Source organism: Pecten maximus, unplaced genomic scaffold (genome assembly GCF_902652985.1).
Source record: "Pecten maximus unplaced genomic scaffold, xPecMax1.1, whole genome shotgun sequence".
Lineage (NCBI taxonomy): Eukaryota > Metazoa > Mollusca > Bivalvia > Pectinida > Pectinidae > Pecten > Pecten maximus.
Window position 1 is genome coordinate 7,123 of NW_022979517.1, and position 25,303 is coordinate 32,425.

Below are 25,303 nucleotides of genomic sequence, written 5' to 3' on the forward strand. Positions count from 1 at the left end.
TATGGCGTTGTTTAAAAGCAACTGAGTCAGTCACATCGATTCGGTGTTTCACGAGATCAGTACATCCGAGGTCAGTATCACCATGTGAAAATATATCCTCGTATTCCTGTATGAGTTCCGTTCCTCGCTGTAGTTCCTCCTTCGAAACTGCTGAATTGGTAAAGTCTATCTTGTCCATAAATGACTTTGGTTTTCCAACCTCTCCATCGACAGTAGGAAGTTCTTGGACAACCACCGGCTGTATCTCGCATAAAATTGCCTTCGGAGGAATAATAAAGGTATGCGTTGTTAAATTTGACAGTTGGACGTCCAATGGATGTGAACTTTCGCAGTCATAGGAAAACACAGTAGGTGTAACATCAATATCCTTTGACAACTTGGATCGTTCTGAGGGCTGAATGATAGCACATGTAGTCGGATAAGCGCTCCGCTGGTCTACATATCCCTTCAGGGTGATAGTAGAGTTTGGTCTAAGGACGCAATCCATGTTTCCTGCATTCTTGACTAGGCCAATGCTGTTACGATTCCTAGCTAAATCCCGATCTCTCAATGTCATGCAGCGAAATGCCAAATACCATGGAGTATGTAACCCTGGTAAATACTAGCCGCAATATACCGCTCGGCTAGAGAGATCTTCTCTTTAGCTCGATCGGTTGAGCGTAAGACTAGTAAGCCAGAGGTCCCGGGTTCGATCCCTAGCGGAGGCAGTGATTTAAATTTAATTAATCCTGCAATCTGTTACATTGGCGCCCATGTAGGGACCCGGGAATGATACTCATTGCTGCTTGCGAAAGAATCGCTGTTACCCCTGGAAACTCGAGGACGAGTTCTTTCCTGGAGGGGGAGTATGTAACCCTGGTAAATACTAGCCGCAATATACCGCTTAGCTAGAGAGATCTTCTCTTTAGCTCGATCGGTTGAGCGTAAGACTAGTAAGCCAGAGGTCCCGGGTTCGATCCCTAGCGGAGGCAGTGATTTAAATTTAATTTAGCATGCACTCTGTTACATTTGATCAATCCTAAAAAAGTAACCCGAGTTCTTAAGTTGAATTAAAAAGTGTACATAGAACAGGCATAATTATTTCTTTTCCAACTAAAAAATATTCGTTCAAAATTCCATCTATTCCATGTGATTTGCCACGATTTAAATCATTAATAGTCTTCTTAATTTCATTAACACTAATTGGACAGTCTAATTCCTCGTGTAATGGGACAGTGTTTTCTTCGGAATCGTGAGTGAAGAAGGTACCAGTTCCATCACCATCATTGGTGGCTAAACTTTAAAATGTTCAAATAATGTACTGATATTCATTTCTGGACCTGATGACTTAGAAGATGACATTTTTTTATAGGGTTGTTTTGGGTTGTACTGTCTTATGTAGTCTAGCATATCCTCTTCAAATCTAGCATACATTTTTTTCTTTGTAGCTTCTGCTAATTTATAAAACCTTTTCCTATCAATTAATAATGTATGATTATTTATAGATTTACATCTTTTGAAAATATCCCATGCGTTTTTATAATTATAAAGTAAACTTTTTAACTCGGGGTCAAACCACGCAGGTGTGTACCTCTAATATGGAACAACCAACCAATTGAAAAAATAGATTTTTGAAACATCCCCTGTGTATAAGGATAAAATGTCTGGCAGTCACTGATTGGCCAGTATGTTATGAAGTAAGAAAATAGATATGTAGCCTGATAGGTAACTATCAATAAGAAACGTTGATATTTTCGTAAGTCCGATTGATCCCCCCCCCCCCCCCCCCCCCCCCCCCCAACAGTTCAGGTAATAATTAACAGGTAAACATTTCAGATTTTTGAGATTTTTTACTGCGAAATTCCACCATTTTCAAAATGGCTACCCTTGAAAAAATTTAAGCTGAAGGACCCAGCTTTTTTGATAAGGTGTTATATGAAACCCTAAACTTTTGTTATAAACCATAATTGCCATATTGAATTCAAGAATTTGAACGAAATTCTCCAAAACGTTAACATTAAAGTCTATGGAAAAACCATTGGTTGGTTGGTCCCTAGTTCGGTTCGTCTGGTCATGCCCTATTGCACCTTTGGTATGTATATCGCACGTGTAAGTAGACAGAGAATATTCATCGTCAGTGATGCAATGGAACGTATCAGAGTGTTGCCTCTCTAATATAAACTGACATGGATATTATCATTTTGAACAAAATGACATTTTGTTCATGTGCGGCTATTAAAGTCGCCGATTAATATAAGTTAACGTTCGCTACTACAGCGGTTAATACAAGCTTCAAGCTCGAAAAATAAATCACAGTTATATTTGATGAAAAAAATAGAATTTGCGGATGGTATGTACACATCCCCAGTTTCCAGTAATAAACATTTAATATCTTCAGCCATACTATCGAATCGTGAATTATGTAACAAACAGAAATATGTTGTTTTAATTTAGAATCATTTAAGACTACAACACCGCCACCTTGAGTAGTATTGGTAAGTTTTCTAGATATCACATGGGTGTCGAAAACATCAATATTAATTTGATAATCATTTGGAATCCAACATTCTGTAAGGATGATTATATCATGTTTTCAAAAATGACTGTAAACTAGAATAATGCAGATTGTAATTTTCTATGGATTGTAAACTAGAATAATGTAGATTGTAATTTTCGGTCCAAAGCTCCATTTATGTTCCGTGATAACAGGCTAATGTCGGTACATAATGACTGTGAATTATAGTCCGGATTTGACTCATACTCAACGTTGTCATATTTACGAACGTTTTTGGAGGTACCCTTGGTAGGTACACGGACGGACTGGACGGACGAATCAGGACCCTTGGTAGGTACACGGACGGACTGGACGGACGAATCAGGACCCTTGGTAGGTACACGGACGGACTGGACGGACGAATCAGGACCCTTGGTAGGTACACGGACGGACTGGACGGACGAATCAGGACCCTTGGTAGGTACACGGACGGACGAACCAGGATCCTTGGTAGGTACGCGGACGGACGACTCAGGACCCTTGGTTTGGTACACGGACGGACGAATCAGGACCCTTGGTTTGGTACACGGACGGACGAATCAGGACCCTTGGTTTGGTACAAGGACGGACGAATCAGGACCCTTGGTTTAGTACACGGACGGACGAATCAGGACCCTTGGTTTGGTACACGGACGGAGTGGACGGACGAATCAGGACCCTTGGTAGGTACAAGGACGACTGGACGAACGAATCAGGACCCTTGGTAGGTACATGGACGGACTGGACGGACGAATCAGGACCCATGTAAAGGTCACCATTCACAAAAAAAAAAAAAAAAAAACTTTTTTTTTTTTTTTTTTTAGATTTTTTCCCCTCTGCTGACAGAAGTCACACGACTTCTGCTGAAACTGACCGCATGCGCACTCGACTTTCAAAGGACGTAGTGACCTTGAGCATTGGGGTCAAATTGATGGAGAGAAAAGGTCTTGGTGTTACACAACAATCTCCAAACATCTAAAATGGGAATTTCGTCCAGTTAGAGAATGTCCTCAAAACTAGGATCTACCCTTAAAAAAAAAAAGAAAAAAAAGGGTGAAGAGTCCTATTTGCTATTGTACAATTTATGTGACAATCATTCAGTTATCACCTATTTTTTTTTTTTTCATAGTACATTACCTGTCTACTCGATTGATTGGCTCGTTTTTAGGTCACCTGAGACGAAGTTTAAGTTGACCAATTGTGATCATCTTTTGTCCAGCGTCGTAGACAATTTACATATTTTCGACTTCTTCTGAAAAACTGGTGTGCCAAATCGATGAAATGTGGCAGGAAGGAAGCTTTCAAGGGTAAAGACCAACCAAAATTATAAATTATATTATCCATACCCCAGGGGCCCGAGGAGCCTGGCCAAAAGGGTGAAATTGGCTAAAAATTAAAATCGTCTTCTCAACTCCGATATATGGTAGAATCAAATACTCTTAACAGATAGAAATATCTTAAGGTGCTTTACCAGAATTGTGAATTTCCTAGCCCTGGGGTCTCGCGTTTGTCCCTGGCGAGAGGATAAACTTTACTATATTTTATATAGGGAAATCACATTTTAACTATCATTTGTTTGATTTCCATTTGAACTCATTCTTACTTTGATAATATTATCATCAAGGGATGTCAGCTTGATGGTATGCAGATGTTGGCCATGACTAACCCCCAGGGGCTTATTAGCGGGGCCAAAAAAAAAGGGTCAAATTAACTGAAATATTTCAAATGTCAAGTGACCGTTAAGGCCCATGGGCCTCTTGTTTTTTTTTTTTCTGCAGTTTAAACCCACTTCCTATACACATATGTTATTTCTGGGTGATAGCTTATTGAACAGAGCAATTATGTAGTGCCATATTACTGAAATGTGATGTCGTAGGCAGGATCAGCATCATTAAACCATTCGTTCGTTTGTACACGAAAACCATATACCAGTACTCATATACACCATGCGTTATGTGGAAATTAATCATTATAGTAGCACAAAAAGTACACTTTATTTATTTTACAACAATTGCGAAACAAGTTATATTAACATGAGCCAATATGGGGTCTTCCCTGAACACCAACTCTGGTGAGGGTGGGGTGTTTACATAGGGGTTAAGGTGTGTTGATATGGAGTTATAGTCTGTTACAGAAATGTCTTAAGTGTAAGAACACAGGTAAATCAGCACAGGTAAATCAACTCACCTGTTAGGTGATCAGAAAATCATTAGCTGTTAATGATTGCCAAACTGTTTCACAAATAGTGTATAAAAGGGAAGACCCCATATTAACTTATATTAATCACGCTTGTTGGCCCGGATGGAAGCGCGCGAGGGGTCTTACACGTGGTCGGGCAGGTGACCCCATACCTTTTCACGTCTGATCGGGGAATCGAACCCCGGCCGCCTAGGTGAAAGGCAAGTGTGTTACCACTGTGCCACCCGACTACCCAATGGTAGCACCAGTAAGCAACTGGCTCTATGTTTCAATCGACCAAACGACAGACTAGACAATGGATGCCGAACAAAGTCAACAATATCATACGAAATCCTTCCTTATGTAGTTAGTGTACTAATTCCTTCTTCAACGCTATTTTGATGTATACAAGCTTTCTTGTTGTGAATTCATTGGGCGATGCCATTAGACAAGCGCACGACCCTGTTAAATGTTATTGAACATAGCCGTAGAGATAAATAATCTGTAAATAATACATGTCATCATGTAAATATCAATATATGAACTGTATTAGAGAAAAAGGCGATGATAAGTTGGAAAAACTTGTGCCTAATCCTCTGCTCAACTTTGGGGTAATAAATATGTTTAGTGAATTAGGAAATAGATAGGTTGTATCAGGTGTCATTAGAGATATTTAAGAGTTAAGTAGTACGTTTTATTTAAAGACAAGTTTTATATGTGATGTGTTCAAAGTTACCAAGAGTAGAAAGCCTATGTATACGCTGTAGTCAGCTAAATCTATTCGAGTTGCTTCCCTTAGATAAGTAGTTAATTTACCCGTTTTAGGTTTAATAACCGAACGGTAGTACCTGAAAGTCAGTCATTAATATGTTGCAACGGTCCGTGGGACCAGTGGTCAGTGCCTAGAAATGACATTATAGGAGTTTAGAGTTGCCCATACTTCGGGGTAAAGGTCAGGATTGGTCAATTGATCACATCTTCAAAATAATACATATTAATTAACTCTCAGGGGATATATAAAGACTTGGGCGTTTTGCATACGGAGTTCTCCAGTAGTTTTCAGACTAAACGGACCTGAGTGCCGTTTGGATGTAAATATGTAGACTTAGATTTATTTAAATGTGTGAACTGTTAAATGTGAATGCGCCGGTGAGTGTGTGGAAGATGGATGAAACTTCATTGGATTAAATGATACATGTAACTTCGGGATTTTCCTGTGGATTAATAAATATAAGTAAACTTTATATCCTGTGTTGAAATCGCACCACAACCATCCCAAAAAGAACTTTCACGTCCCGTGTTTATGGAGAGCGGACGTTACATATGTTTAAATCAAAAATAATACTGATTCCATTCTGATGTTTACATTTGTTTGTCCAATTGCCAGAAAACAAAAGCAAACCAGGCAATAAAGACAGAAACTTGGGACGGACCATGTGCTCGTCACAGTATTACAGTGAAAGGAAAGCCTGGTGAAAGTCTTGTGTTATAAATGGCATTTTTGAAAGCAGACAATGATCAACTGTGTCTGACATTTGGGGGAAATGGACTATTACAAATTCTCATGTCCCATCCTGCTTTCTATCAGGCTTTGCCTTCATTCATATTATACGAGTCCATAAAATATGTAGTTAAATAAGAGGACGCAAAAAACAAATGTGCTTATATGATTTGAGACAGGAACTTATAAGACGTCGAATAGTATCAATGTCGGTGTTTAAGTCAAAACTATGCTGCTGAAGAGACCTTCAAATTTTTGGCGGGAAACTATCTTTAGATATGTGCACTTACACCAGTTCCCCATACTTTAATTATTTCCCATAGATAGTCAATGAAAATATGATACATGTCACCATATATTCACATTTTTAGTTTCACACTGCTATCATACAAATTAGAATAAGTTAGTATTTATGTATAAATTTTAACCAATCACAGCTGCTTCCGGTCTTATTCCCGGCCGGCAATACAACAAAAATGGCTGCGCGCTACAAACTTCGCTGTAGTTTGGCGGGTCACCAAAAAGACGTTCGTGCGGTTGCGTCAGGCATTTTACCAAATGGATCGATACTATCTGGGTCCCGAGACGTCACAGCTAAAGTTTGGGTACCAAATGAGTAGGTTATCGTGTTTGTGTCGTATTTTTTCGACATTTGTTTTATCTTGACGTGTAGTTGCCACGAACTTGTTCACTTTCGCTTTGTCATGGGTAGCCTGCCCTAGAAGTTCAACATGACGAAACACTTTTAACATAAGCTTTATAACAGATCCGTCAATGCAATCAAGCTGACTAAGACCTCTTATACGTATATGATTAGTTTGTTACTTCTTCGAGACGTCCAAATCGACGAAGACATCATCGCCTTGCCCTTGGTAGGCCTATCATGTTTCAAAAATTAATAGTTCCCCAGTAAAATGGCAGGGTAGTACGTTTCGTCTGTTGGCTATTTACCACTGTGCTGAATCTACCAAGAGGTAGATGTTTGACAAAATCGATCCATGTTTAGGGATCTGATCCAGAAATGTAAACCAATACATTTACTGTTTAATTCCTTGCAGCAGATCTTATGATCCACGGATCAGTTATATACCATTGAGACTCGAGCAATTGTACGCAATTTCCCACAGTATGTAAGTTCGTACACCAGACGATTTTTTGGGTGTTTTTTCCCTCAATGTGACTGAGGACTGCTTTTTGTTTGTGTGGTGATTAATGCCAGACTTTGGTTGTACTTTCTGCCTTTTTTAATATATCACACAATAATCCCAATTGTTGATTGGGATGTGCATTTGCAAATGTTTAGGGAAAGTTTCATTTGATCGGAATATAATAGAAATGAATACAAATCCATCAAGTATAACTAATGTCAGCATTGATTTGCAGACAATCCGTCACTTTCGTTGCCTTGTTTACATTACCTCCGCAGGGAGCTGCCATTTACTTAATTTACTTATATATAAAGCAGAAATGGAGGTAAATTGACAGTTTCAATGTTACAATTTTTGTTTGTTTTTGAAAGATTATTTTATGAAAGCATTGATCTTAATCTTAGTTTAGGATATTGTTTGTCTCCAAATGGTTTAAAATTATTTTTATCAATGAAATTAAAGAAGTTCAATTCTTCAGACACAGAAATATAGACAAGTTAACAATTAACAGCTCCAATGTACAGTGATATGTGTATTCGCACATCAGACTACACACTATCAGCTTGCAATTGCATGTTAAGAAGCATTTGTACATCTTAAAATGCAAGGTACTCTTTCTTGATTTGAAACTAAATTTTATAGAAATGTATTTAAATACATAACCAAAGTGTGCATAATTACGTAACCCCGCTTTTTCTGAAGTCACCAACATTACTATCCAAATTTTGGTCTTTTAGCGTCCCACCCCAAAACTTTAAAGTTTTGGGAGTAAGTTTTTGGAAAGCTTGTAAGTCCAAAAGTATACACCTCATGCCCTTCTAAGTTGGTTTATACATTCATTAGAGGTCTAGGAGTGATGTTATGGCAAAATTATGCAGAAAAAAAATGTGACTTTTTCGCATTTTACCATTTTGTGGACTTAACTTTTTTTGCACCAAAACTCACTTTAAAGTTTTGGGGGTAAGTCCAAAAGTATACATGTACACCTATCACCCTTCTAATTTGGTTTATACATTCATTAGAGATCCAGGAGTGATGCTGTGGCAAATCATGCAGAAAAAAAATTGGCATTTTGGCATTTTACTATTTAGTGGACTTACTTTTTTTGACACAAAAACTCACTTTAAAGATTTTGGGGGTTAGTTTTGAAAAGCTTTTAAGTCCACACCCTTCTTATTTGGTTTATACATCCATTTGAGGTCTAGGAGCGATATTATGTGACATAAAAAATGAATGCAAAGAGTCATTGCTGCTGCCTGTGACCTTTCGCAATCATTGATTGCACTTGTTTTAGTACCAACGTCATGTTCGCTTTGACTTCCCCAAAGCCATGCTTTGTATTTTCTGTCAGCCCCCATTCCCAAGTGTGCATATATATAACTACTGTTGTAGCGGGAAAGTATTCAACATGTGTGACCAGAAAAGACTGTCAAAATTGTCAAATACTTTTCTGCTACAACAATAGCTAAATAGTCATCAAAATTCGCAAAATCTTTAAATCTCATATTTTGTGTGATAAGCCCCATTTCCTTCTAATTTTACAGTTTAAATGCTCTTAAAATTCTCAATTTTCCAGGCAAACCATTAAACCAATGCTGTACGTGTCGTAATCAGCAAACTGTTTTAAACACAGTGAGTGTACGTGTGCTGATAACTGAAAAATGTCAGATTTTAGATATTTGCCAATTATTATATTAGGATGTAATATTACAGGAGCTCGAGCCTTTCATCGTTTTAAGAATTCTTAATGTCCTGAAGTAGATATGAAGCTTTAGACCAATTATTCCATGGGTGAAATTTTTCAGTCTTAATACTGAGTTAAGTATTTTGGAAATATACACTGTACTTCATCTATATTTCTTTGTTAAATTTTGGCAGCTATTTCGGTATTTCAAGAATGAGACTCTCACCATGTGATACTTCCAGCTGATCAGTAGTAAATATTAGTGGTGTACCGATAACCGGAAACATCGATTAAATCGAGTTGGACCGAAGATCGATTCGATAATCGATTTTGCACTTAAAAGATCGATTGTGAAATTTGGCTATGAATAGATCGTTTCATATGTTTCTTATTTGAATGGCTGAAGTTATTCAGATACGTACTGTTGTTATGAATGCTTTTATTTTCAATAAACCAAAATAAAACATCCATTTCGCTTGTTCTTGTTATGTCTCGCTTGAACCACGCCGGCATTCAAGCGTTGTAGCTACCTTATGTAATCGTGGTCGGTACAGCGTTTTGTACAAGGCTATACTAATTTGCTAATATATGACACAATCCGGACTTTCCAGAATTTATTTAACACATGGTCGGACCTAATTAAAAACCATTTCCAGCCGATAATCGATTATCGATCAATCTTGACAGCCCGAGAATCGATCTTCAATATCATGGCGATTCCCAGCACTACTACAATATATATATTGACTCAGCATAGTAGACTGGTGTGTGGTGCGCCAATTCTCAGCATCCATTAAGGACTTTCCTTCAGAGTGAAATGAACCCACCATGGTCTTAGAAAAGTTTACAGTCTATGACTAAAAGAACAATGATTTTATATTGTTTATTTCCATGATCTTGAAGGAAGAGTAATGGTTTTGTAGAGAACACAGGGATTGAATATCACATTTGTAATTTAATTAACATATCTGCTCCTTAATTAGTGTTAATAAAAGCTCTATACAAATACATTATATACACACCAAAAAGATAATTTATGAAATCACTAACCATGCAACATTTCATTGTTTTGTGTACTCGCTGATGACATCATCAGTTTCTGATGTTTACACATGTATATAAGACATCATGATCACTATAAATGATTGTTGTTTTTGATGACCCATATCCGAAACATGTCAACAACACTCCAATGAAAAATCAGCCCATCGATTAGAACCACTGTGTTGAGCTCGCTGTTTTACACTCACATTTCATAATTTTGTTAAATCTAATTTTTTATTTAAAATAGGTCTAAGTGTTTTAAAATCCTTACTGATAGTCTGATATGATCACTTTACTGTTTTCCTTTGTCAGGTCAGACCAAGGATTCCGAGAAGGTCTTGTGATGAGCGGACATACCAACTTTATTTCGGCCGTATGTTACATGCCACCAGACGGAACGTACTCCCACGGTCTGATACTAACAGGAAGTAACGACTCGACTATACTGGCATATACCCTGGATTCACCAGAACCAATTTATAAACTTACTGGACACTCAAACACTGGTAAACAATTTTGCAAAATGTTTTTATTTCCCGTTTGATACAAAGCACAGTGACAGTAATGCAATAGAATGTTTTTTAGTTCCAAAGTCTATTTTTAGCCCATTATTTATGGTCCGCATCATCAGGTTATGGGCAATGCAAATCATACTTTTTGTTTGGCTATTCAGACCTACAGTTGTATAGAAAGGATAATTTTCAAACCTCTGCTAAGGCATATTCAGCAGGTGGATTAATCTGATCGAGTCTGGCACTGTTTGTAATCAGAAATGACTTTCAATTTTACCCACATTGAGGTCACAGTGCCTGGTGAATTTATTAAAACCCTGAAAACTGCTTCTTCTGATTCACCAAAATGCCTAAAATGAAGATATTTGACTGGTAGGTTCCTTGTATGACACGGCTGACAAAGTTTGAGAAAAAGAATAATTTAATCTATCATGGGTCTGTTCTGTGGACAGGGATATCTCAACCCGAGTGTAAGAGTTTGGCTGGCCAGCAGGAGGCTTGCCGAGTACACCAGGGTGGAGATATCCTTGTTCACGGAACAGACCCATGATTGATTATTTTTCCCACATACTTGCAACCAAACGTAAGTTTTTATGAAAGTTTGACATCGCGCCATCTTCAATGCTCTTTGGAATGTGCGTCAAAATTGATGACGTCATCATTTACGACTTGGTTACTCACCGTAAAATGATGACGTTACGTTATTGCGTCGTATAGCGCGTGACGGCCGTCTTTACCCACCCTGTGTAAGATCAATTGATCTTTTCCCTAGCAACCACCGGATAACCCTGTGAAGTAATGGGAGGAATTCATATCTTGTTCATCATCACAGCTTTAGCTAGGAATCAAATTCTTTAAAACTCTTGAACAACTTGGACAACATACGGTTCCCTTGATAACACAAACTGCACCTCAGTTTCCCTTTCCCAATCAGTTTGTACTCCAACAACTTTCTTTGATTAACTAAAACACAGAGAATCGTCAAAGCCTTGAATACTGGGTTAGCGAGGCATACCCATAATGGCCATTAGACCTCTTGTTTCAAAGTTAACTTTTCCAATTTTTGTATTTATTGAAATATAAAGATATGTGATGTGATATTTACATTGATCAACTATTCTTGTTTTTAAACAGTTTGTTCACTGGCCGCTGGGAAGTTTGGGACCTTACTGAGTGGTTCCTGGGATAAAACAGCTAAGGTCTGGCTCAACAAAAAATGTGTGATGACTTTAGAAGGTAATCATTCATTTGACAAGAAATTATTTGAATCCCAATTTTCACAACATTATATGATCCAGGGATTTTCCTACAATAGAAACAGGGTCCGTTAAAAGGACCCATTCCCCCAAAAAAATTCTCAATTTGCCATTGAAAAGTTTTTCAATTTTGAAGTCACTTTTGAATGATTAAGTAAGTTTTATCTACTAAGACACTGCGTACAGTACTTTTGAAAATAACAAAATGAAATCAAAAATAATATCAATATTCATCGCAGAAAAACTGAAATTTGTTTGAATTTTACATTTTCCCAATGTCATCTTTTGTCGCGTAGAACTTCCCAATTCAATGGACACTTGACCCAGTTGAGCGATTCTAGAAAATCCCTGTGATTTTTTTTAAATATATCACCTTATAATAGAGATAAAATTAAAAATTTAATTTTGTATGCATTTATTTGAACAAAAAATGTTTTCTAATAAACAGATATCTTTATTAGGTCATCTGACCCGAAGGGTCAGGATGACCTATAGCCATCATGCTTCGTCCGTCGTCGTCCGCCGTGCGCCGTGCGCCGTCCGCCGTCCGCCGTCCATAAACTTTTCACATTTCAATCTTCTTCTCAAGTTCCACCAGTGGGATTAAGCTGAAACTTGCCTGAAATGATCCATAGATGGTCCTGACCAAGTGTTGTTATTTTTCGGGTCAGTCCGAAATCCAAGATGGCCGCCATTTTGAAAACACATTTTAAACTTCTTCTCAAGTTCCACCAGTGCTGTTGGGCTGAAACTTGCCAGAAATGATCCTGAGATGATCCCGACCAAGTGTTGTTATTTTTCGGGTCAGTCCAAAATCCAAGATGGCCGCCATAGCCGCCATCTTGAAAAACACATTTTAAACTTCTTCTCAAGTTCCACCAGTGCTGTTGAGCTGAAACTTGCCTGAAATGATCCTGAGATGATCCCGACCAAGTGTTGTTATTTTTCGGGTCCGTCCGAAATCCAAGATGGCCGCCATAGCCGCCATCTTGAAAAACACATTTTAAACTTCTTCTCAAGTTCCACCAGTGCTATTGAGCTGAAACTTGCCTGAAATGATCCTGAGATGATCCAAGATGGCCGCCATAGCCGCCATCTTGAAAAACACATTTTAAACTTCTTCTCAAGTTCCACTGGTGCTATTGAGATGAAACTTGCCTGAAATGATCCTGATATGATCCCGACCAAGTGTTGTTATTTTTCGGGTCGGTCCAAAATCCAAGATGGCCACCATAGCCGCCATCTTGAACAACACATTTTAAACTTCTTCTCAAGTTCCACCAGTGCTTTTGAGCTGAAACTTGCCTGAAATGATCCTGAGATGATCCCGACCAAGTGTTGTTATTTTTCGGGTCGGTCCAAAATCCAAGATGGCCGCCATAGCCGCCATCTTGAAAAACACATTTTAAACTTCTTTTCAGGTTCCACCAGTGCTATTGAGCTGAAACTGGCCTGAAATGATCCTGATATGATCCCGACCAAGTGTTGTTATTTTTTGGGTCCGTCCGAAATCCAAGATGGCCGCCATAGCCGCCATCTTGAAAAACTTATTTTAAACTTCTTCTCAAGTTCCACCAGGGCTGTTGGGCTGAAACTTGCCAGAAATGATCCTGAGATGATCCCGACCAAGTGTTGTTATTTTTCAGGTCGGTCCAAAATCCAAGATGGCCGCCATAGCCGCCATCTTGAAAAACACATTTTAAACTTCTTCTCAAGTTCCACCAGTGCTATTGAGCTGAAACTTGCCTGAAATGATCCTGAGATGATTCCGACCAAGTGTTGTTATTTTTCGGGTCGGTCCGAAATCCAAGATGGCCGCCATCTTGAAAAACACATTTTAAACTTCTTCTCAAGTTCCACTGGTGCTATTGAGATGAAACTTGCCTGAAATGATCCTGATATGATCCCGACCAAGTGTTGTTATTTTTCGGGTCAGTCCAAAATCCAAGATGGCCACCATAGCCGCCATCTTGAACAACACATTTTAAACTTCTTCTCAAGTTCCAGCAGTGCTTTTGAGCTGAAACTTGCCTGAAATGATCCTGAGATGATCCCGACCAAGTGTTGTTATTTTTCGGGTCGGTCCAAAATCCAAGATGGCCGCCATAGCCGCCATCTTGAAAAACACATTTTAAACATCTTTTCAGGTTCCACCAGTGCTATTGAGCTGAAACTGGCCTGAAATGATCCTGATATGATCCCGACCAAGTGTTGTTGTTTTTCGGGTCCGTCCGAAATCCAAGATGGCCGCCATAGCCGCCATCTTGAAAAACTTATTTTAAACTTCTTCTCAAGTTCCACCAGGGCTGTTGGGCTGAAACTTGCCAGAAATGATCCTGAGATGATCCCGACCAAGTGTTGTTATTTTTCGGGTCGGTCCGAAATCCAAGATGGCCGCCATAGGCGCCATCTTGAAAAACACATTTTAAACTTCTTCCCAAGTTCCAGCAGTGCTATTGAGCTGAAACTTGCCTGAAATGATCCTGATATGATCCCGACCAAGTGTTGTTATTTTTCGGGTCGGTCCGAAATCCAAGATGGCCCCCATAGCCGCCATTTTGAAAACACATTTTAAACTTCTTCTCAAGTTCCACCAGTGCTGTTGGGCTGAAACTTGCCTGAAATGTTCCTGAGATGATCACGACTAAGTGTTGTTATTTTTTAGATTGGTCTGAAATGCAAGATGGCCGCCATATCCGCCATCTTAAAAAACACATTTTAAACTTCTTCTCCAGTTCCACTGGTGCCATTGAGCTTGAAATTGGTGAGGATGTTAAGGAAGGAGTGCCAACAAAGTGTTGCTATTTTTTCGGCCTTGTAAAAACTTTGGCATGGCAGCAATGGCGGCCATTTTGTAACATGATTGCGCAATCATGGTTTTCCTGAACAACACCTATTTCAAACTTCTTCTCAAATTCCACTGGTGGGATTCAGCTCTAACTTACCAGAAATGATCCTTAGATGGTCCAGATCAAGTGTTATTATTGATTGGGTCGGTCAGATATCCAAGATGGCCACCATGGCCAACAGTGCCACTATATACTTGCTACAGAGAATGCATACTACAATAATATAAGGGTTTTAATTTAGAGTCAGATGACCGTTAAGGCCCCTGGGCCTCTTGTCTGATATGCTATAGTCCGCATAGCTACAAAAATGGTCTTTGTTAGGTCATCTGACCCGAAGGGTCAGGATGACCTATAGTCATCATGTTTCGTCCGTCGTCGTGCGCTGTCCGCCGTGCGCCGTGCGCCGTCCGCCGTGCGTAAACTTTTCACATTTCAAACTTCTTCTCAAGTTCCACCAGTGGGATTGAGCTGAAACTTGCCTGAAATGATGCTTGGATGGTCCTGACCAAGTGTTGTTATTTTTCGGGTCAGTCTGAAATCCAAGATGGCCGCCATGGCCACCATTTTGAAAACACATTTGAAACTTCTTCTCAAGTTCCACTGGTGAGATTGAGCTGAAACTTGCCTGAAATGATCCTGGGATGGTCCTGACCAAGTGTTGTTATTTTTCAAGTCGGTCAGAAATCCAAGATGGCCGCCATGGCAACCATCTTGAAAAACACATTTTAAACTTCTTCTCCAGTTCCACTGGTGCGATTGAGCTGGAAATTGGTGAGGATGTTAAGGAAGGAGAGCCAATAAAGTGTTGTTATTTTTCGGCTTCGTAAAAACTTCGACATTGCAGCCACGGCAGCCATTTTGTAACATGATTGCGCAATCATGGTTCTTCTGAGCAACACCTATTTCAAACTTCTTCTCAAATTCCATCAGTGGGATTGAGCTCTTACTTACCAGAAATGATCCTGAGATAGTCCTGACCAAGTGTTGTTATTTTTCAAGTCGATCAGAAATCCAAGATGGCCGTCATGGCAACCATCTTGAAAAACACATTTTAAACTTCTTCTCCAGTTCCACTGGTGCCATTGAGCTGGAAATTGGTGAGGATGGTAAGGAAAGAGAGGCAACAAAGTGTTGTTATTTTTTGGCCTCGTAAAAACTTTGACATGGCAGCCATGGTGGCCATTTTGTAAAATGATTGCGCAATCATGGTTTTCCTGAACAACACCTATTTCAAACTTCTTCTCAAATTCCACCAGTGGGATTCGGCTTTAACTTACCAGAAATGATCCTGAGATGTTCCTGGCCAAGTTTTGTTATTTATCGGGTCAGTCAGAAATCCAAGATGGCCGCCATGGCAGCCATCTTGAAAAACACATTTTAAACTTCTTCTCCAGTTCCACTGGTGCGATTGAGCTGGAAATTGGTGAGGATGTTAAGGAAGGGGAGCCAACAAAGTGTTGTTATTTTTCGGCCTCGTAAAAACTTTGAAAGGGCAGCCACGGCAGCCATTATGTAACATGATTGCGCAATCATGTTTTTCCTGAACAACACGTATTTCAAACTTCTTCTCAAATTCCACCCGTGGGATTTGGCTCTAACTTACCAGAAATGATCCTGAGATGGTCATGGCCAAGTGTTATTATTTTGAAGGTAGGTCAGAAATCCAAGATGGCCGCCATGGCCAACAGTGCCACTAAACCTGCAGAGAATGCATACTACAATATTATAAGGGTCTTTAATTTAGAGTCAGATGACCGTTAAGGCCCCTGGGCCTCTTGTTTATTTATATTTCTTGGTTTTATATGTATTCTCTTTACTGTTTTATTGATTGAAGTGTATATTAGCCAGGAAGAAATGATTGCTGATATTAACAATGATTTTAGGTCACGAATCTGCAGTGTGGGCAGTGGCTATACTCCCGGAACAAGGATATATGTTGACTGGGTCGGCTGATAAAACTATCAAAGTGTGGAAGGCCGGCAAGTGTGAAAAGACCCTTACAGGTACAGTAATTACTCACAGTTAATACTGTTGAAGGAAAGTATACATCACTGTTATTTATCTCTGCACCATTTATATCATTGGTGTTCAATATATAAATGAATGGAAGTAGAATTCAAAGGTCTGACATAATTAGTTTTAATACTGGGTAATTGTTTGGAAATCAGTATGTTTCCTAACTGATATTTGATCATTTTCCGGTGTTATATTAAGCCAAACGACAATTCCACGGCATGATATACATTGAATCATATACCAAATTAAAGAAAAATGATCTGTCCGTCGATTGAGGCTATTTCCATTGGTTTGTCGACAATCACAATTTTCTTGAAAGTGAGTCGTTTCACTTGACTGTTGGGAGTTCTTAACATTGATTTTGTGTTAGGTATATTTATAGAGGAGGGGATCCCCCGGAGTGCCTTTGGTATTTCATGTATTCAATCTAGTTTCATCTCATTAGATTTTCAAATTTTGAGAAAACCTTTAAGAGCGACGTGTATTTTCAACATCAGTGTTAGGGCTTTTACTGTGAAGTATATATCTTATGGGAGAACTCCTGAAACAAATTCTATGCATGGTGGGTACAGGAAAAACTTTATCTTAACTGTTTTAATTAAAGCACTTCTGTTGGTGGTTTCTGTTTGATAAATCTGTAGTCCTCCTTTTGAATACCGTAAATATTCGCATATAGTGCACACTTTTTTTCAAAAATTGACAAGTGAAAAAGACCGCTGCGCACTATACGCAAGTACAAGCCTTTGCCAGTCAGAATGAAATGTGATTTGAGATCGTTTCCTTCCACAGCAGCTAGGATTTTGATTTAATACTTAGGCCTATATATATATATATATAACATATAAAGCATTAAGAAAGTAATAGTTAACAAATAACCAAAGAAATGAATAGTTATTTTGATGTTTAATTCCTTGAAATTGTGTATTTATCAGCAATCACGTGGATTTATCTTAGTTGATCGTGAGCCACACATTCCGTACAAATACGATCTCACTTGAGCATGTTCCCGTATTCAGGTCCAAAACGATGTATAATATCTCAGTTAACATCAAACAAAACTTGAAATGATATAGCAGTACTTAGTTATTTCATACTTCTAAATTAATCATCTTATAAATCCAGAGTGTTGCCAGAAACTGATAACTTTTAACTTGTTTATTTACGGAAGCTGTAACAGCACGCATGCGCAATCAGGCTCGGGTAACACTAATGCCTTGATCTCGTGCGGCAGTAAAATACAATCTCACTATGGAAACTACCGGGGTACTCTTATTTATCGTATGCACTGTACATTTATCCATTACAGATGTTTATTTCATTGATATAAAAGTTGTGACCAGCACAACGACAGCAGACTTGTTTCCGTACTGTACACAAAATGGCGGCCTGTGTTACATTACGTAGCTATATACTCAGCTTACTAGTCAATCTTGTTATAATTGAGCTTAATTAGCTTTATATATATATCATGGACAAATACCACAAAAGATCATACTTGCGTGAAAATCACAAGGTAATTGAGGGTAGGATTAATTATTTTGTTTGTACAACATCGTAGATGGGACCGCTACAATTTGCAAGCTGACTAGGCCTGTCGCGGTATAATGTAAACAACCTGTCAATCCAATGTGTCAAATCTGACCGGTAATTCCAATTAAATGTGGTAAATAAGCTTTCATAAGTTACAAATTCCTATCATCTTATGCTTTAGAATTCATCTACCGCGCAGTTGAATACTGAAAAAAAATTATTCATTTAATTTTTTTTTTTTTTTTTAAATGAACCTCAAAAACGTACCTGCGCACTATACGCGAGTGCGCACTATACCCGATTATTTACGGTAGATATTTTACTGAAATAACTAGCCGTGCCTACATTTCAGATATGGATTTCTTCACACTTGAGTATAAATTTTGGGAGTAAGATATCAGCATTACTGGGTATTGATCACTCTTGCAATGTTTTTAAGTACTTACTAAAATTGTGTATAATTCACAGGACATGAAGACTGTGTACGAGGTCTAGCCGTGCTGAAAAAGCCGGAGTTCCTGTCCTGTTCAAATGACGCCACGATACGTCACTGGTCCATCACGGGTGACTGTATAGGTGTATATTATGGTCACGAGAACTTTGTGTACAGTATTAGTGTGCTGCCGAACGGTGAGGACTTTGTTAGCAGTGGTGAAGATCGAACAGTGCGCGTGTGGCAAGGTGGAAAGGTTACCCAGACCATCGCTCATCCCTCTATGTCGGTCTGGTCAGTGTGTACCCTCCCAAACGGAGATATTGCATCAGGTTCAAGGTATGTTAGTGCAAATCAAGATCTACGCCACACAAAAAAAAAACAAAGAAAAAAAATAATTTAAGATAAAGATATCAATAAGTATTGAAGTTTAGTTGAATTTTAAACTCCAAAGTCCCTGCTGATTTCTGATACCAATTATGGAAGTAATTATGCCACTGCCTTTTTAGCTTATGGTTATGCCATGGCGCAGCATCCGTCGTCCGTCCGTCGTCGGTCAATATTTGCTTCAAATCGCTACTAGTCAAAAAGTTCTTATTAGATTTTGACCAGATTTGCTCAGAAACATCTTTTTCGGAAGGAGATCAGATTTTGCATTAATGGTGACTCTGACCCCCAAGGGGCCTGAGGGGCGGGGCCTAATGGGGAAATAGAGGTAATTCCTTCAAATCGCTACTATAGTCAAAAAGTTATGAATGGATTTGAACCCAATTTGGTCAGAAACATCCTTGTGGGAAGGGAAACAGATTTTGCATTAATGGTGACCCTGACCCCCGGGGGGCCAAAGGAGCAGGGCCCCATAGGAGAAATAGAGATAATTCCTTTAAATCGCTACTAGTCAAAAAGTTCTTATTAGATTTTGACCAGATTTGCTCAGAAACATCTTTTTCGGAAGGAGATCAGATTTTGCATTAATGGTGACTCTGACCTCCAAGGGGCCAAAGGGGCGGGGCCTAATGGGGAAATAGAGGTAATTCCTTCAAATCGCTACTATAGTCAAAAAGTTATGAATGGATTTGAACCCAATTTGGTCAGAAACATCCTTGTGGGAAGGGAAACAGATTTTGCATTAATGGTGACCCTGACCCCCGGGGGGCCAAAGGAGCAGGGCCCCATAGGAGAAATAGAGATAATTCCTTTAAATCGCTACTTGTTATAAAGTTTTGAATGGATTTGAACGCAATTTATTTTGAAAGATACTTGGGGGAAGGGGAACAGATTTTGCATAAATGGTGACTGACCCCCGAGAGGCCAAAGGGGCGGGGCCCCATAGGGGAAATAGAGGTAATTCCTTTAAATCGCTACTAGTCATAAAGTTATGAATGGATGTTTTTAAAACAATTCTTGAGGTCTTTCAGACCCTTAGAGAGTCTGGACTTTATTTCTTTAAAGCAATTGGGATCCCCACACCATAACCATGTATTAGCATTGTCTGAGATTGACAAATAAAAAGAATTGAACATGAACATTATTTTGTCATTTGGTTTAATCAAACCAGGTGAGCGATACAGACCCCATGGGCCTCTTATTTGATTTGGATGATAAAGTGTCATTCTCGCTGTCATTTTTTTGTATGTAATTTAAGTTTCACTGATTAAACCTTTAACAGATACAGGCATAGAACTGTAATTTGGTATTTAGCTGAATGATGAGAAAATGAAGGTTAAGTTCTGAATAAGTGGTGGTCAGTTTAATTTCTTTCAGAAATATAGTCATTTAACTAAGTATTTTGATTTTTGCAAAAAACATAAACTTAATTGTGTTTTGCCTATGCAACTGTATACGTACTTGTTCATTAAAAATATATATAAGAACACAGAAAAGATTTAATCTGAAGCTTAGAATCTCATATTTACCATATATTTTAATTGTTTCAGTCCTACATTTGTCTCTTTGAAAAGTCGTGAATGCACCACTTAGCAAACTCCTTGGTACCTGACAGAAGTATTCCTGTGGCTTTGACCCATCTAGTTTTTTAACCATATAATTTAATGATAATACAATGTAACATGCTCGTAAATTTGTTTTCTATCTGATAAATATTAATAAAAAACTATATATTTCAGTGATGGAGCTGTAAGAGTGTTCACAACACATCCTGAGCGAGTTGCCTCCCCTGATCAACTGAAAGCGTTTGAGGTTGAGGTGGCCTCTGCTGAAGTTCCCACACAGATAGGGGAGATTCAGAAACGGGATTTACCTGGACCCGAAGCTCTCCTTAACCCTGGTAAATTTAAACTGTGGAATAGATGTAGCATTTCACTTCTGATATGTCTGATTATCTTACACATATCAGTATTTTATGATTATCTTATACATTTTATGGTAACTGTGTGACAGGTTTATAAGCTATATATAAAACACTTGACAGCTCTTTTTATACACCTGTCAACATCATATTATGCATTTATGGCTTAAGGTTTGTTTAACCGAAGGTGTCATATTTCCCGAGGGCTTGCCCGAGGAAAATATGACAGCTGAGGGTAAACAAACCTTCATATTACCCTGCATCCAGGGCCATACATTGTTTATTATACCGAAAAATAATCAGTAATGATGATACTCAAAAATTTATCACAAACCCCTGTTATCCCGGTCACTCAATTGATACGATTCGAAGTCAAGGTGTTATTGACAGTTTCTTTTAGAAACTCTTGGAAACAGTTGGCGTGTACATTTGTTGATATTTTTGTGTCCTGAGCAATCATGTTTTGCAGAATTTTATTTATTTCTGTTTCTTCGACTGCATGAAAACATTTGCATTTCTGTTCGTCTGTCATTTGTAAATAACTGGAAGGGAGACCACTCCTCGCAACAGAATGTGGGGGTCGCTATTGGGGGCACGCAGTCCAGGGAGATATGATATTTATCTCCCTGGCTCACGCGCCCCAGGGAGGTATGATGTACTTTTATCCCCCTTCCACGTGATGCGTTTCGGCTAATCACAGGCACTGTTATAAACATGAGGTTTAATGATATGGTATACGGTGCACTGTACGTACCTACGTCAGTCTGTACGTCCATCCGTTAACTTTTCCTTGTTACGTACTGCTCTGTAGCCTTCATTTATCAACAGATTTTCATGAAACTTGCTTCAAATATTCTATGGCACAATAGCTCTAGTGGGATCATGTTATGGAATTTCACGATTATATTCAGCAGATTTATGCCCATTTTATTGCCAAATATGGGCATTGTGTGGAAAAGTTTTCTATTTTCTATTCAATTTATTTTCGCCAAGATTTTGCACAATACAACTTTAGCTAGAAGCAATTATGTTTTACATATATTACAGGTTTTTGGCTCGTGTTTCAACTGTTGGCATGACGTGTGTTTCATGCTCCCTCTTGCGGAGCTCTTGTTTATATGTGTTAACCTCTTGTCACCTCAGTTTTTTATGCAAATTCTTCTTTTCCCCATAGTTTGGTAGATGGTAGATGAAGACTTGTCATTTAGTGTTGTGTAGTCATTCCCAATTCTATAAAAACTGATGTTCTCACCATTTAAAAACATTCAAGATCATAAATTATTATGATATTCTAAAATTTCCTCAAATGTGGTCACCTAGGTAACAAGGACGGCCAGACAAAAATGGTAAAAACAGGCGATAAAGTGGAGATCTACCACTGGGAGGCTGCCCAGACAAAGTGGACCAAGATTGGGGATGTGGTAGGATCAAGTGGAGGGTCACAGAAAACCTCGGGGAAAACACTGTACGAGGGCAAGGTTAGTAAGGTCGAAAACCTCAGGGGAACACTGTACGAGGGCAAGGTTAGTAAGGTCGAAAACCTCAGGGGAACACTGTACGAGGGCAAGGTTAGTAAGGTCGAAAACCTCAGGGGAACACTGTACAAGGGCAAGGTTAGTAAGGTCGAAAACCTCAGGGGAACACCTCAGGGGAACACTGTACGAGGGCAAGGTTAGTAAGGTCGAAAACCTCAGGGGAACACTGTACGAGGGCAAGGTTAGTAAGGTCGAAAACCTCAGGGGAACACTGTACGAGGGCAAGGTTAGTAAGGTCGAAAACCTCAGGGGAACACTGTATGAGGGCATGGTTTGTAAGGTCGAAAATCTCGGGGAAAACACTGTACGAGGGCAAGGTAAGTAAGGTCGAAAACCTCAGGGGAACACTGTACGAGGGCAAGGTTAGTAAGGTCGAAAACCTCAGGGGAACACTGTATGAGGGCAAGGTTAGTAAGGTCGAAAACCTCAGGGGAACATTGTACGAAGGCAAGGTTAGTAAGGGCGAAAACCTCAGGGCAACACTGTACAAGGGCAAGGTTAGTAAGGTCGAAAACCTCAGGGCAACACTGTACAAGGGCAAGGTTAGTAAGGTCGAAATCCTCAGGGGAACACTGTACGAAGGCAAGGTTAGTAAGGTCGAAAACCTCAGGGGAACATTGTACGAAGGCAAGGTTAGTAAGGTCGAAATCCTCAGGGGAACATTGTACGAGGGCAAGGTTAGTAAGGTCGAAAACCTCAGGGGAACACTGTACGAGGGCAAGGTTAGTAAGGTCGAAAACCTCAGGGCAACACTGTACGAAGGCAAGGTAAGTAAGGTCGAAAACCTCAGGGGAACACTGTACGAGGGCAAGGTTAGTAAGGTCGAAAACCTCAGGAGAACACTGTACGAGGGCAAGGTTAGTAAGGTCGAAAACCTCAGGGGAACACTGGACGAGGGCAAGGTAAGTAAGGTCGAAAACCTCAGGGGAACACTGTACGAGGGCAAGGTAAGTAAGGTAGAAAACCTCAGGGGAACACTGTACGAGGGCAAGGTTATTAAGGTCGAAAACCTCAGGGGAACACTGGACGAAGGCAAGGTTAGTAAGGTCGAAAACCTCAGGGGAACACTGTACAAAGGCAAGGTTAGTAAGGTCGAAAACCTCAGGGGAACACTGTACGAGGGCAAGGTTAGTAAGGTCGAAAACCTCAGGGGAACACTGGACGAGGGCAAGGTAAGTAAGGTCGAAAACCTCAGGGGAACACTGTACGAGGGCAAGGTAAGTAAGGTAGAAAACCTCAGGGGAACACTGTACGAGGGCAAGGTTAGTAAGGTCGAAAACCTCAGGGGAACACTGTACGAGGGCAAGGTTAGTAAGGTCGAAAACCTCAGGGGAACACTGTACGAGGGCAAGGTTAGTAAGGTCGAAAACCTCAGGGCAACACTGTACGAAGGCAAGGTTAGTAAGGTCGAAAACCTCAGGGGAACACTGTACGAGGGCAAGGTAAGTAAGGTCGAAAACCTCAGGGGAACACTGTACGAGGGCAAGGTAAGTAAGGTCGAAAACCTCAGGGCAACACTGTACGAAGGCAAGGTTAGTAAGGTCAAAAACCTCAGGGCAACACTGTACGAGGGCAAGGTTAGTAAGGTCAAAAACCTCGGGGAAAACACTGTACGGGGGCAAGGTTAGTAAGGTCGAAAACCTCAGGGGAACACTGTACGAGGGCAAGGTTAGTAAGGTCGAAAATCTCGGGCAAAACACTGTACGAGGGCAAGGTTAGTAAGGTCGAAAACCTCACTGTATGTGGGCAAGGTTAGTAAGGTCGAAAATCTCAGTGGATCATTATATGTGGGCAAGGTGATATAAGAAAGGTTGAAAACCTCATAGGATATATACATATGCAAAGTTAATATTAATTTACATATACATATACCTAGCACGTACAGTAAGCCAGTTCCATAATGGAAATATTTTCATATGATTCTAATATTAGATATTTTCATGTGATTCCAGTGTTTAGTTGGCTGTATAAAAATATATTGTTACTTACTCTGTTGGACAGGAGTATGACTTTGTGTTTAGTGTAGACATCGAGGAAGGGAAGCCACCCCTCAAACTTCCTTACAACAAGTCAGAGGACCCCTGGTTTGCTGCCCAACGCTTCCTTGAAAAAAACAACCTCAGTCAGCTGTTCCTTGATCAGGTGGCCAACTTCATCACTGAGAATACAGAAGGAGTTACACTTGATCAGGCTGGGCCCCAAGTCTCTGACCCTTTCACAGGTAAGTTGACACTTGATCTGGTTGGGCCCCAAGTCTCTGACCCTTTCACAGGTAAGTTGACACTTGATCTGGTTGGGCCTCAAGTCTCTGACCCTTTCACAGGTAAGTTGACACTTGATCTGGTTGGGCGCCAAGTCTCTGACCCTTTACAGGTAAGTTGACACTTGATCTGGTTGGGCGCCAAGTCTCTGACCCTTTCACAGGTAAGTTGACACTTGATCTGGTTCGGATAAAGTCTTTGACCCATTCACAGGTAATTTGACAGTTGATCTGGTTCGGATAAAGTCTCTGACCCTTTACAGGTAAGGTGACACTTGATCTTACTGAGCCCTATGTCTCTAACCCTTGCAACATATGATGAGGGGCCACATTAAGGTGTCCCGACACTTTATCACTAGCCCTCCACCTCTGGGTTGCGAATTCGAAACCTATATGGGGCAGTTGCCAGGTACTGATCGTAGGCCGGTGGTTTTTTATCTCTGGGTACTCTGGCTATCTTCCACCTCCAGAACCTGGCACGTCCTTAAATAACCCTGGCTTTTAATAGGACATTTTAACAAAATAAACCAAACCAAA

General features: G+C 39.7%; 1 protein-coding gene across 4 annotated transcripts; it reads left to right on the forward strand.

Moving 5' to 3' along the window:
- The first annotated feature begins 6,660 nt into the window (after positions 1 to 6,660).
- LOC117318781 (phospholipase A-2-activating protein-like) lies at positions 6,661 to 25,151 on the forward strand. 4 transcript variants are annotated; one of them, XM_033873733.1, is made up of 9 exons: positions 6,661 to 6,807; positions 10,380 to 10,573; positions 11,714 to 11,815; positions 16,568 to 16,687; positions 18,699 to 19,002; positions 20,790 to 20,950; positions 22,292 to 22,593; positions 22,652 to 22,823; positions 24,508 to 24,600. In XM_033873733.1, the coding sequence occupies exons 1-9, from the start codon at positions 6,668 to 6,670 to the stop codon at positions 24,513 to 24,515; spliced, it is 1,503 nt and encodes a 500-aa protein (XP_033729624.1). In that variant the 5' UTR covers positions 6,661 to 6,667; the 3' UTR covers positions 24,516 to 24,600. The 4 variants fall into 4 exon arrangements, with proteins under 4 accessions (XP_033729624.1, XP_033729625.1, XP_033729626.1 ...); XM_033873734.1 differs by having other exon boundaries at positions 22,292 to 22,584; positions 22,643 to 22,823; XM_033873735.1 differs by having other exon boundaries at positions 22,292 to 22,494; positions 22,643 to 22,823.
- Positions 25,152 to 25,303: the final 152 nt, after the last annotated feature.